The sequence below is a fragment of the Pocillopora verrucosa genome, chromosome 2, assembly GCF_036669915.1.
Source record: "Pocillopora verrucosa isolate sample1 chromosome 2, ASM3666991v2, whole genome shotgun sequence".
NCBI classification, from domain to species: domain Eukaryota; kingdom Metazoa; phylum Cnidaria; class Anthozoa; order Scleractinia; family Pocilloporidae; genus Pocillopora; species Pocillopora verrucosa.
Window position 1 is genome coordinate 1,284,097 of NC_089313.1, and position 12,970 is coordinate 1,297,066.

The 12,970-nt window shown below is 35.3% G+C and overlaps 1 protein-coding gene across 1 annotated transcript; it reads right to left on the reverse strand.

The window, feature by feature from the left end:
* Positions 1 to 90: 90 nt before the first annotated feature.
* LOC131797379 (RING-type E3 ubiquitin-protein ligase PPIL2) lies at positions 91 to 10,700 on the reverse strand. Its single transcript, XM_066162788.1, has 25 exons — positions 10,601 to 10,700; positions 10,406 to 10,455; positions 9,813 to 9,861; positions 9,178 to 9,240; positions 8,706 to 8,757; positions 8,500 to 8,551; positions 8,313 to 8,404; positions 7,832 to 7,921; positions 7,204 to 7,279; positions 6,807 to 6,907; positions 6,600 to 6,650; positions 5,920 to 5,995; positions 5,338 to 5,385; positions 5,130 to 5,188; positions 4,905 to 4,965; positions 4,591 to 4,619; positions 4,397 to 4,430; positions 4,097 to 4,159; positions 3,906 to 3,960; positions 3,657 to 3,713; positions 3,397 to 3,466; positions 3,121 to 3,183; positions 2,682 to 2,726; positions 1,616 to 1,719; positions 91 to 1,392 (listed from the first exon to the last, which is right to left on the reverse strand). Exons 1-25 carry the CDS (start codon positions 10,630 to 10,632, stop codon positions 1,305 to 1,307), a joined length of 1,560 nt encoding a protein of 519 aa, XP_066018885.1. The 5' UTR covers positions 10,633 to 10,700; the 3' UTR covers positions 91 to 1,304.
* Positions 10,701 to 12,970: the final 2,270 nt, after the last annotated feature.

Sequence of the window (12,970 nt, forward strand, 5' to 3'; positions counted from 1 at the left end):
TCACGAAATATGAATTGAGGTGAAATCATGATACTCCTTTTGCTGACTGGTGCCATGAAGCGCTTCGACACAGCCAATGTTTCGTTGAAATTTTGTAAAGGTTGTTTATTTAAAAAATATAAGCCTATGGATGAGCTTACGAGTGACTCACGGTACTAAGAAACAGCATGATGGGTATTGAAGTGACTGAAAGCTTGCACGGGTTATGTCCAGGCACACACTGCGTTTAAGACGCGTCTAGAAAGCATTTCACGAACCATCGCGCCTACTCAGCCGAAAAAATATCTCGAAAATGTCAGATAGAAGAGTATATTTTCATAAATCTTAGCCTGAAATCGGCTTCTTCGCTTCGAATCAGACTACACGTGAAAAGACGAATATAAAGGATTGGGTGAAAATGACCCGCAATACGGACTGCAACATCATCTTTCCCGGAGGTCGCTTTCTTGGCATGCTAGCCAAACGAAAAAAAAAAAGATTTATGGAGACATATGGTTACTTTCTTGCAAGATCCTCTGAATGATGACCAGTTAGCTTGTGACCTGGTACGACTCGGGTGATGAATCTAAAAGGAATACTTGTCATACCATAGAATACAAATTTGATGATAATAATAATAATACTAAAAAAATTAAAAAATAATAATAATCGTAATATAAATTATATTTACAAGGCGAATAGTAAGAGCACTATTACTCATAGCTTTGCACAGCCTAAGTGTTCACGATTTACAAAAGTTATTCATCAACTTCGCAAGATGTACAGAAAAAATATTGTCCACAGTTGTTCAACGCGAATAGACGTTGATAGCAGTTTACTTCGAGCTTGGTCCATACATCCTATCAAAAAAAGCCACGACTATTTGTTTGAGATTATAGACCGTCAAACCTTTCATAACCTCAAGTTAAAATTGGCTGCTAAGAATGTTTTGCTGTTGAAGAGCCCTCGCAAGCATTTTCTTTCGCCTTTGACAGAATAATGCTACAATTTACTTGTGGTTGTTATTTCTCTGTAGGCGAAATAGCCGCATTGATGGTTGGCAATGTCAACTTAATAGAGCTGGCACTGTGGCGATCGAAGTAACCCGCATAATAGACGCGGTTAAGTTTCACTTCCGGATTATGTTCTTGCTTGGCATAGGTTTGTAGGAAAAGACTGCGAAAACATGACGATTTCCAGGATTCCCTGACCTTCCGAGAGCAGCAGGAGAGTTCTCAAAACTAGGGTAGTTCCCTAGTATGTTTCTTTTAATTTACGGACGAATGAGTGGAACATTTTGATCGGAATTTCAAGCCATTCTTGTGTCACCAGGAGCTGAAATCTTTGAATCCTCCAGATACTTTAATTTTCTTTTTCGATTGTTGCGGTGCGAGGTCAGCAGTTTCAGCATCCCTGAAAAAGTTGGGCCAAAAGATTGAAGAAAAAGAACGGCAATGGCAGCATCTCGTGCAAGAAAAATACAAGCGAAAGCTAACTCCAGGGATACTGGATATTCTCCAACTCAGACAAAGGAAGACATAACCTTGCACTCCCAAGGAGCCTTCAGAGGTTTTAACCAATGAAAAACTACTTAATTTTCCGAAAAAAAGAGTTAAACGGATATATCCTATCATACCTTGACGCTGGCTTCTGTTTAATATATTTTCCAACTCCTGACCGGTAAACCTTTGGTGCCTCTGCTGGCGTGGCAGCCGCTTTCTTTTTGCGGGCGGCTTCTTCCTGAACACGCGGAAAATGAAGGAAATTTTACATGAACTAGTTCGAATCACATATTGCTCATGCACTGTACAAAGATCACCCAACAAAGGTTCACTTTTATCTCACTGTTCAGGAGGTTTTATAATCAGTATCCATTTATTATCAACAGCTGTCTCACTACTTAACGAGCATCTACCGCCCATTTGTAGCACAAATCTGGGAAAATTTCATACCGCAAAGCCTAAACAACTCTGTTTACTGAGGAGACACAGCTGTATTGATCAGTAATAACCTTAACGCACAGAAGTGATTAAAATGTAACTTCTATCCATAATAACCATAAATTATCCAGCAAACTGGTGATGAGAATACTCAAACTCATCAGGTGGAAGTTGTCATCTTGATCAAACACGAAGTTCTCGTAACTAAATTACAGGAAGATATGTAGCAGCTAGAGGGGAGAATTAGTACTCAGATCTTGGGACTTAAAGGGCTAAGTTGTTCCTGCCGTACAGTTAGGAAAACGAAGAGCGATAATAAACGGCGTGATAGTCGCTGGGGAGTGAAAAAAACGAAGGTGTAAGGTCCCTTACACGACCGAACCAACACCTCCCCTACTACTATCGCGCCGTTTACCATTTCACGCGGATTTCGCACCACTTAACATGCTGAACGCCTGGAACATCGAAGTTGATAAAGGATATTCAACCCAGCTCAAACTGTATTCTCTCGACGACGCATTTCCACATCATAAGGTTTAAAAGCTTTTTTTAACTGTGCCTTTCGGTTGAAGGACAACAGCCAGCAGAAAATAGGAGAGCAGAAAGTCTACGCCCTTCCCAGAATCCTAAGTGTTCTAGTAAGGCTTGAAGTTACACGTGCGTTTATTGGATTACTTTGACCAAATTGGAAACTTGGAAACAGAATTGACTAAAACAAACATTAATGAAAAAAAATACCCTTGCGTCATTTTCCAAATTTACCTGCTGTTTTTCTTCTTCTTCCTTTTTCTCTCGCTCTTTTTGAAGCTGAAAACAATAAAAAACGATTTGCTTGTTTCATTTTTATTGGTATCACATATCTCTATCTAGCCTGCGGAAGGAAGAGAGAGCCTTGGGACAACGTAGGCACAAATACATATGTCGGACACAAATATATAAATCGGACATTAGTTACCGAAATCGGACACCAGTGTCCAAAATCGGACACGAGTGTCTATAATCAGACACTAGTGTCCAAACTTGGACACTGCCTTACAAGTTTTTTTCCCACCTATCAATGCTTTATATCGCTTGGACTTACTTAAAATTCGTCAGGTAGAAGGATTGCTCTACTGGTTTTAAAATTCATTTTAAGCTGACATGCTTAAAATAAGGGAAATCACTGGATTATTCAATCAAAAAGTAAAAGAATTGTACTAACCACAGCGTCAACTTCTTCGAAAGGATTCACAAACACCGTGGCTTTGATTAGCTTGATCACTTCCTAAAAAGAAAATACAAAGAATGAATGATATAAGGGGTGCATACATTATAAGGGTGAGGGACCAACCGTATAGACTAAATGTCAACATTTTGATGCTATATGAAGCGAAGTCGAGTAACTTCGTTCAGCAGTCAGCAGTCGTGTTTACCATTGAAGCATGAGCCAAACCTCTTAAACTTTGTTAATGCCTTTTTATCTTTTCTTCACTGATACCTTTGGTCGATCTTTTTCGTCAGTTTCTACTCTTTCCAAAGTGCTTAATGTTTCGAGCCCACCAACCAATCTGAAGACAGAAAAAACACCAGTAAATTGATAGTTAACTAAGAACACAATTGGATCAGTGTCTACCGTGGTATATAACGTCAAAATCCTTAATTTCTTGAGACATAAACCTCTGATATGAAAAAAAATAACAACAAGAAGAACAACAACAACAAAAAAACACAAGGGGATAAAATTAGTAACATTATTACCTGCCAAACACGGAATGTTTTTCATCCAAATGACGACAGGAGCGATACGTAATAAAGCTTCAAGAGAGAAGAAAAGGCTAAGATTAAAATAACTAATTAGAATATGGGACTTCTGATTTGCTTTAACAAGCACCTTTTTTCAATTGTTGAATGGTATGTTAACAAAAAGGTTGCGAGCTTTCTAATCAGTGTTTCACGATTTCCTGACAAGAAACAACAGGTGGAAGTTTCTCAAGGAGTGATACTTACAACTGGGACTTATTTGTATTTGGTCCTGAATTTGCCATACTTAGAATGCCTCTCCCTGGAGAAAAAAAGACAATTGCTTTCAGTGTCAAATTTAACATCCACGAAACATTTTCGTTGAAGATGACGGCGCCTTGACAATTCTCTCCAACTGGCCTTATGCCGCAGAAATATCACGTCTTCAACATTCTCACCTTGATGTATCAAATTCGGTTTGAACTCGTCTCTGAATGGCTCTCCCCAGGCCGACTCACCACCTGCCAACCAAAGTAAAGCACAAAACCATGTATCTGTAATAACTTTTGATCAATACAGTCATTAGAGCAGTTTTTAACTAAATGTTGAAAAACCTGGGCACATAATCGACAGGAACAAACCTTGAATAGAAATAATATGGAAAAAAACGACAAATAATTCTGGAAGAAATATGATAAGACAGGGTGCCCGATTTCTGGCGGTATTAGGTAAAAGAGAGCGTCGGTCGAAAGTTTTACCTCGCCCTGTTCCAGTAGGATCTCCTCCTTGAATCTACAGGGAAGAACCATTTGAAGGAAAAGACAACGTTAAGATTAAAAAAAAAAGTTTAAAAGCTTTCAAAAGCAATTTTTACCATAAGTAACAATCCACATGAAGTGACAATTTGTATTGTGATCGAGAGGGAACCTTTCAGTATTATGGAATCACTTACCATAAAGTTCTTGATAGATCTGTGAAAGACTAACAAAGAAAAAATAATTATCACCAGCATGCTATACAGACTTAATGGACAATATCAAAGCTAAATGAACAATCCACAAAAAAAAATCAGATATAAATATTGCAAGCTTGACACTTCTTCAGATTTTTGGAAAAAAATATTTGTCACGCTGTCATGCTGTCATGTCCAATATTCAACCTTTGACACCTAAACGTAGTATAATTTCCCTCTCAATTCTAGTGCAAAAAGATAAGATGCAAACAAATCTGTCTGAATATTGGTAAACAAAAGATCAGTGAACTCACTTGTGTTGTCATAGTAGCCAGAAGCACAGAGTTTCATAAAATTCTCACACGTCTTTGAAACCTAAAAAATAAGAAGACTAATTGATCAAAACGTGTACACACGCATCACAAGTTCATTTATGAGGAAATGTGTGCAAATAATAAATTAAAGAATGATCAATTGAGAGACTCACTGAATTAGTCAATCAAGTAATCTAAGAAATTCAGAATGATAGCACACCTTACCATTTCACAGTGAAGTTCCAAATTAAGATCACCATGATTTGTCTGCAGTCTCACATAACCTTGACAAAAAAAAAACAAAAAACAAACAAAAAAAAAAAATTGAACTGGTGACTACAAATCATATCTCTACTTTGTGTCTCAACATACATCAAATTTCTCATCAGCATGAGAAAACAACAAAAGTTCTAGACACAAGCTCTGACCATACCTTTCTTTTTCACTTCTCTGTATCTCACTATATCCTGATCAACAATAGCTAAAAGTAAATTTAGCAATAAAAAAATCAGAAGAATCACAGCCAGCTTGTATAATAATATACTAGAGAATGTATTTCTTTAGCAGTCAAAAGAAAAAAAGAAAAAAGAAAAAGAAACTGCCTTTCTAGGGGTGATCCAATTACCACTGACCCAGTACAGACATTCGCATAGTGACCCACAAAGAATAAAACCACCCAGTCACTCTTTATGTTTTGAGGGTTAAGTTGGGAGAAAGAGAGTAAGGGAAAGGAACAGTTTGCATATTCTCCCTACTGTTCCCCAAACATTTCCAAAGAGGCTGACAAGGAGAATTTGTTTTACAATCAAGAGCTGCTTAAGATGGTGATCATCTCCTCTATTCTCATGAATTTCATGTTTGATTCAGGGGTGATATTGTAGTGAGAAATTAGATGCTAGTCACTCTTAATTGCTAAAGGGTTAAGGAATAAATATGAGAAATAGATAGATGATGGATAAGTGATATCATCTAGCATACAAGAATGAAAAAGGAAGTACGTATTAAGAGAACATACCTGCCTCCTGTTGAGTGACAGGTATTTGTGCAGTGGATGTGAATGAGCTGGCTACAGCACCAGTAGAATAATGAGCCTGCATGACACCATTAAGAAAAGTTAGAAATAATCATTCACAATACAAAATATTACTCAAGTCTTTTTGAAATACAACTTAAAGTCTTTAATACACAATCATACATGTACCCTCCTTCTGAGGGTTGAAACTCGGTTTGAATTGTCAGAGTTTGGATGACAATCTGTTTCAGCAAAACTGAAAAAGCAATTTGTTGATGGATCACTATAACTTCACTTTTTCAAGTGTTCCTTAGAATTAGCAATAAAAATGAGCAGTTGTTTTTCACTAAGTTGTGATTATATTTTTAACTTCTGAAGTTACTACAGCAGCACTTGAACCTCTTTAAAAAACACTCTTAATTTTTACTTTGAGTTGCTGTGACTGAGAACCAAGTTTGACAACCCAAGTTTTTCTTACTGGATTGTAATTGGCATATCAAAATTCATCTTTCTGCATGGTCTAAACAGACATGTACATGTAAATGTACTCTCAGAGCAGAGGAATCTCAAATTGTCAAAACAGGTGGCTCTATGCCAACCCTTGTTAAAGAATCACATAGAGAATAATTATGTTGATTTGCTGTTATTAAAGGTTAATAAGGAAACACTTCAAGCAAACTTACAGCATTTCTCTCTGTAAGTGATTCACTTGTTTTCTCTGTGCTCTTCTTCTCCTGAAAATAATTATTAATTAAATATGTCTATGAAGTGCAAGTTGTATTTGATACCAGAAAATTGCAAACTGCATTTCTCTACAAGCAAACAATAGTTAACATAGAATTGTAGTAAAGTAAAACAGCTGACTGCAAAATGACATACAGTTGACTTACAGGTTCTTTGTAAGTTTTTTCTAGTTCACTCAGAATACCAAGGGTGTCTTTGTTAGCTCTGTTCAAGTAGTACTTTGGATCCTTCTTGGCTTTTTCCTCCTCTAAGGATGGACAAATATAAAAGACAAATATATTGAGCTGATGACATCTAAATCTAAAGCAATACAAAATCCAATTCATAATCAACACTAGCAGCATCATCACCTTAATCATCTGTCACAGTGGTCATCATTACAACTATTGTTACAAGGCCATTATTGCAAGTGGTCTCAAAAAAACAAGGTAGGAAAAAAGGCCATGTCTTTCTGTTGATCGTGCACTGGACAGACAATTAGAAGTAGCTCACAGTCTGATAGAAGTCATTACATCACCAAGCCAGGAATAAATGCAGGCTTACCTTCATTAACCACTTTCAAATTGTTCTTTAGATGATGGAAATTTGCAAGATTAAATTTGTCAAGACTTGATGGATCCTGCATTGAAGAAAAAGTAAATAAAAACTCAGATACAATATGTGTCACTTCTTGTGAGTGTACAACCAACTAACCACACGACTTAACTGTTTGACCCCTAATAGTGACAAGCATATAGTTTCTCCAACCAATCACAATGTAACCCCTAAACCACACATTGATATCACGAGAATAAGGGAATTGATCACCAGCTGACAAAGTTCTGGATTGTTAAACAAATTCTCCTTGTCAGCACCTTAGGAAATGTATAGATCAGTGTGGAGAATATGCTAGGGAGTAATGGGCTAATGCATGTGAACTCCCACTTGGATGCTTTCACTTGGCAGTAAGGAAGGATTGTTTGGTCTTGTCAGTATCTAAAACGCTATACATTGGAAAGCTCATTGATAAGGAAGATCACCACTTAAAAACATCCAATATCCTTATACGCAGATCTTAGCAGTGTTCTCCCTTAATTCAGCCCAATAGGTAAAAGAAATTTTTCAACTGGTAGAGTGATCCTTTCACCTGCTGGATTTTCTCATATGGCATTCAGTCCAAAGTGAAGCATACCTGAATAGTTATAATGTCTTTGCGTGTAAATGGTTCATCAGTCAAAAGGTCTTTGAAGTTCTTGGTTTTAAGGTTTAACTGTTCTACTGCCTATTAACAAAAACAAATTGTGACATTGTAACAATTGGCAATTGCAGAATATTTGTCTCATTCTAATAGGTTTTCCCACAGTAAGAGGCAAAAATGTTATTTTGGTACTTGCCTTCCCTTTCTTAACCCATTGACCCCTAAGAGTGATTAGCATCTAATTTCTCCTTTCAATATCACCCTGAATCACACATTAAGGTCATGAGAATAAAGGAAATGATCACAAACTAAAGAAGCTCTTAATTGTTAAACAAATTCTCTTCATCAACACCTAAGGAAATGGATAGTAAACAGAATGTAGAATATGCATACTGATATTGGCATACAAAGTGTTAAGTAATAGAGACACAAACCATTTGAATTTATCCATTGATGGTAAATAGGACAAACATACCTCAAAGGAGAAGACATTTCCTGTTGTTTTGACTGCTACAATATGAGTGTTGCTATTAAAGACCTTGAAGGTGACAGGACAGTGATACTTATCTGTAAAAGAAGACAAAATCTGAAATAAATTACCAATACAGTGATTAAATATTTGTTTCAAGAAAACTGTTCAAAACTTTTTCAAAAAACCTTACCCTCTGCATTCTTGTGAAAATTTAGTTTTGTTAGCTCTTTGGCTTGCAAAGTCTGTGGAGAAGGAATTCTTATCATCATGTGATCGCATTCATTAGAATGTGCACTCATACAGTAGATTGTATACTGTATACTATAACAACTTTTTTTTAAGAAAAATACAAAGAGCCTACCTACAGAAGGTATTTTGTGTGTATTAAGTGCATACCTCTCCAGTGACTGGGTTTTTACCATACTTCTTCAGATATGGAACAATGTTTCTGTAAATTTATGAGAAGAAGTAAAATTTGTTATTTGTATTATTATTCATAAAGTCAACTAAGTATGAAAAACAAAACAAACTGTATGAGAAACCCCAGTAAAAAACATCAACATTTTCATGAATTCTCATTTCTGAAATCTTTAAAAATTCACTTTACTGTATCTGATTTGTCTCAGCCTTAAAACCAAATGATCAGTTTGGTATATCTAATACTGGGTAAAAAAAAAAAACCTGTTCTTCTCCAGCACAAGATAAAAATTTTCATGTGACATATTAGTTTAACATGTCATTGATAAAAGATTTTTACTGAGGTTTGAAATAAAGGGAAACACTACAACCTATACCCAGTTTATTTGACCCCCTTGTATTTAGGAGCTAAAGCATAAACTAGCATGAACATAAATGTTGTACAACTTACAGCAAATCAAATATAACACCATCTTTTGTACAAAGGGGATGTTCAAATGGCTGCATGGAAAGGCTGAAAATTAATGAAATGGGAAAAAATATATTTCAAATGTCCACAATTTATAAAATAGAAACAAGAAAGACATACTAGCTTTGAAAATCAAAGCTACAAACTAGTGCAGCCTTTGACAACCCTTAAAATCAGACTTATCAGTTACAAGCTTTTAATTTTTTTAAGCAAATATCAATCATATTTAATTTTAGCAAAAAGTTTCACCAGCTCTTACAACTCAACACTATCTCACTACTTCACAACTTACAGAAAACCTTTTAAATCCACATTGCATCAGTGTTACACCCACTAGGTTACTATTTTATTTTAAAAATTTTGAAGGGTAGGATCCAAAGGCATGTATATTTTTTCAATCTTATTTTCTTTTGACACCCTGGCTGGAATTTAAGTTTCAGCCACGGCTTATGAAAAGAACAAAACAAGCTCATAAGTTCTGTTATAGTATATAGTTTAATCATAAGTATCCAATACTTAAAGGAAAAACTAATTATCATATTTTTTAATTAGTATTAAAAGCAAAAATGTCAAATGTCTCAAAAACACAAGGAAATCAGTAAATTATAGTCACCCACCTGCAGCAGTAGAATGGCAGTCTTCTAAAACTTGCTTTTTCAGGTACATCTTAGTTTAAAAAAGAATTTCGGTAATAAGACCAAGACAAAAAAATTAAATGTATTACTCGTTATTTTGTTTACAACCATTGAATTTTCTACAGTTTTCCTCACAAATAAAACATTATTGAGTTACCACCTACGTTTGAATTAAGAACGACTAAGTTGAAATCCAGCACCCTTACACGCTTACCCATGTTGGTTCCTAGACAGACTCCAAAGTCGTTTGCAAACATATGGTACACCGTGTACTAAACCATACACCCAGCATTATTATCTTCAGTATCATCAACATATTGCAGAGTTAAAATATCCCAAGAACAAAAGCCATAGGTAAATCCTTTAAAGAACTTAGTTAAAAAATGGCCCTCCGAAAGCCGAGGGAAAAAGATCTAAGATAAAGTCTCAAATAAATCACGAAGGATATGCTCGCATGAGATATGCAGAGCAACAAGTACACTGTACAACTGTTACAATTCAAGGTCGTAGTAAGAAAGCTTACGATGAGTATACTAGTTTTTTGGGCTATTTATAGGTTAAGTCAATTTTCTTACCAGCTTTCTTTCCACCCCATTCTTCTCTCCATTCCTTGTTTGTTAAATACCTTGACATAATACAAGTAAAACAAAATAAAACCTCCATTGATCATGCCCAGCTGATTCTATCGTTCTTAACGTAAGACCGAACAGTGTAATATTTTTCTTTCCCACTTAAAAAACACAATGACCTTCCTAAGCAACCAAACTTACAGCTTATCCTTCTGATGCTGTTTCTTTCCCATTTTTCAGACCAAACTTCAGGCAATTCACTTTAGTTTTTATACAGGATTTTTACAGTCCTTTATTATACGCCTCCAGTACAATTGATCAGCTGACTTCATGTAAGGCATTCTGTCATGTAGCTTATCATGAAATATAGAAGTTCCTTAATTAGGTCTGAGAATAAGCGCGCTATGAGTGGAATTACTTGTGAATTTCTACAGGAGAAGCTTCAGAAGGAGCTAAATCCTATACATGTGGTAAGAATAATAGATCACGTTTCACATTTTTAATTCTGTTATTCTCGATGAAATAGGTGATAATTTCACTTAAGGAATTATTTCGCATTTAGCATTGATCTGACTATTGTACAGTTCAAGATGAATTTGAATTGACTTCAAAAAACTTAGAAAGAAATCACTTCAAATAAATATTCGATCCTTCAAAGTTTTCCCTAAAACGAGGAATTACAAAGCATTTTGAAACTCTATACAAGGAGATGAGTTATGTGGTGAATTTTGATTCTTCGTTTACTTCAGTTAACCCCTCGTTAACTGTGGATCAAGTCTACCATGGAATTGAACTTTTTAAGCTCATTAAAACCAACACATGTATTCTCTTTCATTTTTTTACTATACTTCTAAATCGTTCATTTTGAGATGTATTCCAGAACTCTTTGGGAAAGATTTCAGTATAACCTCATACTGTTCTAACAACAGTCTTAAAGATAGTTTTTTTTTTCATTGTTTAATTTGCTATTTTCAATATGATATCTTGCAAAAAGGTTATGAGAACAGACAAGCTCATCAGCAAGAGGATGTCATCTTGATTTAATGCCAAATTCTCTTGTCCAATTTACAACCAAATCTATAGAAATTAGAAGGGAGAAATACTGATTGGATCTTGAGAGTTAAGGGTTAACCTTTTCACTCAGGAGTGAAACTCGAGGACCATGATCTAGGTATCAATCCCCTGCTCTGTCTGCCTTACAGTTCTTATATTGTAAGGAGAAATTCATTTTTGGTCACTCCAAGGGGTGTAGTGGTTCAAGATATATTTTTATTTTGATCAGCATGGAACTGAAAAAAAATCAAGATTCACTTTAAATCCAATTTTATGACCATTAGTATTAAACATATTTTACTTTTTTGAAAATATAGGAAGTAGTTGACCTGTCAGATGGGTGTGGAGGAAAGTTCTCAATACTTATTGTATCTGACAAGTTTGAAGGGAAGCCTCTTCTAGCCCAGCATCGAATGGTGAATAATTGCTTAGCAGAGGAATTGAAGACTATTCATGCACTGACCCTGAAAACAATGAAACCAGCACAGTGGGAAAAACAGAAGGAAACTTAATGCATGGATATTGGAACAGTGGAGTCAATTAGAAACTATTAATAGCCCCTGTGTGAATAAAGAAGACCTGAGTTTGTTCTGTACATCCAAATGACAGTGTTGCACATGTGGAACTATCTAAATATTAGTCTTGGAAAGGAAATAATTTTCGTTCTTCTGATGTATTTGTAAAAAAATATTAATTTAGGTACTTGTAATAATTTAAAGTGGGTTCTCTAAATGAGCTGCATTTCTTAGCTGCAAAATCAATTCACTGTTCTTTGAATATTCACTTCTTACAAGTTCAGAAATTTGTTGATTTGACCAATATGAAACAATTTTGAAGGATAAAAAGATTTTCTACCCATGGATTATCTACCTTTCTTCATATCAAACTTATTTGGTTGGAGACAACAACCCTTCTTGAAAAGCACAATCCTTGCAATTGAAAATTTGTTACACTTTAAACTCACTCCAGCCATACTGAACTTTGAATATCTGGAAAAGCAGATACAAAATCTTGATTACAATGATACCTGGTATTAAAAGATTATTAAGGGATTACCTTTTTTCTCCCAAACTATTCAGAGTTGAGAAGTAAATAATGATAATAGAGTTGAGTGGAGTCCAATTTGGTCTGTAATCATGTGAGTGATGAACAAAATCAGATGAATGCAAAATGGGAGTCAGATTTGTTGATCACAAGTATGATTGCAGACAGAATTGGACAACAAGAAGTCCTGTTACCAATTAATGGTAACCATTTCAATTAAAAAAAAAAATACACCTAGAACAAATATCTTTAGTGGAGACAATGTCTTTAGTTAAAAATTCCTCCAATTTGTAAATACCCTCTTTTTCTTTGGATAAGTGGGCATTATTTAACAATCCCAATGTTCAATGTTGGTTTTGAATTTGGTTCTGGTGACGTCATTAACGATTCTAACGGTTCTGGTGACGATTAACAAAATTACATGTACGACCCCTACTGGTCAAAGTATGTTTTTCACACTGATTCTGCGAAATC